This window comes from Helianthus annuus, chromosome 15 (assembly GCF_002127325.2).
Source record: "Helianthus annuus cultivar XRQ/B chromosome 15, HanXRQr2.0-SUNRISE, whole genome shotgun sequence".
NCBI lineage: Eukaryota > Viridiplantae > Streptophyta > Magnoliopsida > Asterales > Asteraceae > Helianthus > Helianthus annuus.
The window spans coordinates 119,743,456-119,747,578 of record NC_035447.2 but is presented as its reverse complement, the minus strand read 5'-3'; the positions used below and the strand labels follow the sequence as shown (position 1 = coordinate 119,747,578).

At 35.3% G+C, this 4,123-nt stretch overlaps 1 protein-coding gene across 1 annotated transcript; it reads right to left on the bottom strand.

Annotated features, from left to right (window-relative positions):
* Positions 1–225: 225 nt before the first annotated feature.
* On the bottom strand, positions 226–2,610 carry LOC110912343 (zinc-finger homeodomain protein 10). Its single transcript, XM_022157038.2, has one exon. It carries the CDS (start codon positions 2,378–2,380, stop codon positions 1,382–1,384), a length of 999 nt encoding a protein of 332 aa, XP_022012730.1. The 5' UTR covers positions 2,381–2,610; the 3' UTR covers positions 226–1,381.
* Positions 2,611–4,123: the final 1,513 nt, after the last annotated feature.

Sequence of the window (4,123 nt, the reverse complement as noted above, 5' to 3'; positions counted from 1 at the left end):
CACTCCCCTATTGGACCAACGGCTTTATTATTTTATATTCGCTTTAAAAATACGATTTCGTCCTTAATTTAAAATAAAATTATATTTTCGCCCCCACTTCAAAATAAAATTACGTTTTTGTCCCTCGCTCAAAATTACGATTTTGCCCTCGGTTTAAAAATTTTATATTCGCTTTAAAATTACGATTTCGTCCTTAGGTTAAAATAAAATTATATTTTCGCCCCCACTTCAAAAGAAATTACGTTTTTGTCCCTCGCCCAAAATTACGATTTTGCCCTCGGTTCAAAATTATTATTTTCCCCATATTACAACTACAATTTTGGCCCCGGTTAAAAATAAATTTTTGCTTTTGCCCAAACTAAAAATGACGACTTTGCATTTTCGCCCTTTTCAAAAAATATGATTTCGCATTAAGTTTAAATTTATGTTTTCGACTGCTTCAAAATAAAACTATGCTTTCGCCCCCCAATTCAAATTACGATTTTGCCATCATTTCAAAATTTTGATTTTGCCCGAGTTTAAATTAAAAATATAGTTTTGTCCCCAGCTTAAAATTACGATTTTATCTTTAGTGCATAGTTATATTACGATTTTGTCTCCGATTCAAATTTATAGCATTACCATCACTTTAACTTTTGGCAAATTACGATTTTACCCAAGTCAACAAATACAACTTTGCCCTCACTTCAAATTACAGTATTGCTATCGTTTTAGTTTTTTTTTAGCAAAACTATAAAAGTGTTTTTTAATTGGTTGACTGGATTAAATTTTTTTCCATGTCAAGGAGCTGCCTAACATTCGCTCATTAATCCTGACAAACTATAGTTTTGCCCTGAGCTCAGAACTACGGTCTTGTCATCGTTTTTTTTTTTCCTAACAAAACTATAATACTGTTTTTTTAATTGGTTGAGAATTATTCGGCTATCGCCCCGCAACGCGGGCGGGGCATCAACTAGTTTTAGATACAAACATCATGTTATGACTAAATTATTATGAATCATATGAAACCCTTCTCACAATAATCAAACCAAATATAATAATAAACAAGTCAAAACGAATTTAATACTCAGGATCCCAAAACAACTCAGATGATTAAACAATATTAATTAATTTAAAAAGCGATTAATTTAATATAATATCATTGGGATAAAATCCTACTTCAGCTAGAACTTTCCTTATTTGGATTAAAACAAGGATTAACTAATTTACTAATCAACCAAAGATTCTAATATAAGTAAACTAATCTTAATTATAAAAAAAAAAAAAAAAAAAAAAAAAAAAAAAAACGACAGCCTCATTTTCATATTCTTGTTCTTCTTCTCTCTTGCTCTATCTATTAATTAAAATAAGTATTCATTATTATCCATAAAAGATTAATTACTTAAGAAGATGACGATGACCCATTAGTGCCGGTAACATTACCACCGCCACTGCTAACGCTGTCGTTTTGCTGCGGCTGCTGCTGGTGGTGGTGGTCTTGGTGGTGGTGGTGTTGGTGGTTGCTATTTGTCATAAAATCAACACCACCACCACCAGAAGATCCACTGTCTATATGCTGACTAACATCTTTCTTCCCAAACGTCATCTTGTTGTTATGCATCCATACCTTGAAAACTCCCTTTTCGACCCCGATTTCGTTGCAAAATCCGATGATTAAATCCTCGTCTTTCTTCTGCATCTTCCACCCTACCCGCTCGGCTAATTCATGCATCTTTTCTTTCTGATCTTGTGTGAATTTTGTACGGAATCTTTTTTTTCCGGCGGAGTTTGATCCGCCGGAGATGGGTAGTTCCGGCGGTGGGGCCGGTAAGCCGGAGCTCAGAGCTAAGAGCATGTGGGGGGCAGATGGGTAGTATGAGGAGGAGATCGGTGGTGGAGATGGGGAGTCTGCCGGACTTAGGCTGGATTCTTGAACTCCGGCGACGGAGATCGGGTGAGGTGGTGGTGGTGGGTGGTGGCGGTGGTGGGGTTGGTATTCGATGACATGTTGTATAGGTGGGTTGGTTGGAAATGATCCATCAGGGTCGCGGCGGTGAAAGTTGCGGTGGCAGCCGCATGCTGCGCATTTTATCGATGTCGGGTCCGTGGGACTCGACATCGGTGAAGGCATGAATTCGCCGCATCCGTCTAGGGCGTGTCCGCCCATGGATGCGGCGTGGTTTTTTAAACATTCTTTATAAGTCACCACAACTGGGGTGTGGTGGTGGTGGTGGTGTGGCTTGTGCCTCTTGAGTACACCATTTGTGAAGGGTGGTGGGAGGTGTTTTGGGATATGGGTGGGTTGAATCCGATCATCCGGGTCAAGGTTTTTGGTGGTTGTGGTGGTGGGGGTGGTGGTTGTGGTGGTGATGGTGGTGGTGGGTGGGGAGGGTATGTCCATGAACAATTAAGATGGAATAGTGAAAATGGTCTAGTGGTCCATAGATGGAAAGGGGAAAAGGGGATGGGGGTTAGAGAGATTGTTTTAATAATTTTGGTGTTTTCTGGGACTGTAGATAACCTTCTTATGTGGTGGTGCACTCTCTTTGCTTAACCCATGGTTATCTAATCCAATCCATGGTTAACCCGAATTTCACACATTGGTGGTAACAAATTAAGGTGATGTGGGTCTACTTGACCCGAGACACTTTCTAGAAATATTTTAATATTGTGTTGTCATCTTATTATGTGAGTGAATACTGAATATTATATATGAGTGTTTTATTATGATAACAATTTGTGCCTTAAATGCTTATTTATGCAAGTTATTGTGAAGTAGTTAGTTTTAGAAAAAAAATACATGGTAATAAAATGTATTTTCTTTATTTCGATATTAGGTTATAACCCCGTGTATTACACGGTTAAACAAATGAATTTTATATACTAAATAATAAAGCAATATATCTTTAAATACCTCTTTTATTGAACGGGTTGAATAAATGTATTTTTATTTATTAAATAATAAAAAATTATATCTATAAGAACCATATGTATTGTACGGGTTGAATAAATGTAATTTTATATACCAAATAATAAAAAAAAATTGTATCTTAAAAACCATGTGTATTACACGAGTTGAATAAATGTAATATTATTTACCAAATAATAAAAAAAGTCATATCTTTAAAAACCCCCCCATGTATTACACGGGTTGGATAAATATGATTTTATATACCAAATAATTAAAAAGTTATATTTAAAAAATTAACGGATACACTTAGTACGCGATAGATACGGTGATTGCGGAGATGATTATTGAAAAGAAGATGCAGTGGTCTAACATGTTATTCAAGAAGCAAATAAGCAGTCATTTGAGTGACAAAATATAAATTATATTTAAAAATAACCCATAATAAATCTAATTTTAAATATAGAGTAATATTGAGAGTTATATACAATTTGTTTAAAAATATGCAATAAAATCGATATAATAATTTTAACGTTAATTCCCTGGTTAACTATTAGTACATTAGATTGTTACTTTGTGTAAATCACAGGGACCAACTATGTAATTAATACCCCCACATGTTAAAAAATGGAAGTTAGTACATCAGGAAATGATTTTTAACTATTAGTACCTTAGATTGTTAGGGTGTAAGGGGCACCTTCGGTGACCCCATTCGGTGACCCAAGTCACCTTAGGGGAACACCGCCGCCATCACTTAGGTGAGTGATTGGGGGGAATGAAATCGGTGGGAAGTCACCGAAGAGAGGGAGGAGAGAGGGAGGATATGGACCAATGAAAAATTTTCTTTTTTTTTTTAATAAAAAACCAAGTCACCTAAGAGGGGAGTGCCGCCATCAATTTAGGGTGTTAGGGGAGTTGACGTGGCACACGAGGATTGGTTATGCGTAAGAGAGGGGACTCCCCTCTTAGGGGAGTGCCCCTTACACCCTTAGTTTGTGTAAACCACATGGACTAACTATGTAATTATCTCAATTTTTTAATAACGAAAATAAAAATAATTAATATATCAATACAAAGTTTGGTTTTGGTGATAAATAATTTGGTTAATTAAAAGTATCTTAAATTAACAATTTAAATTTAAGGATAAATTTTATTAGAAAAATAGAAGTATTCTATTCGACATTTAAAGTAAGATAAGATTTATATAATTTTATTTTATTTAGTTAATATATGATA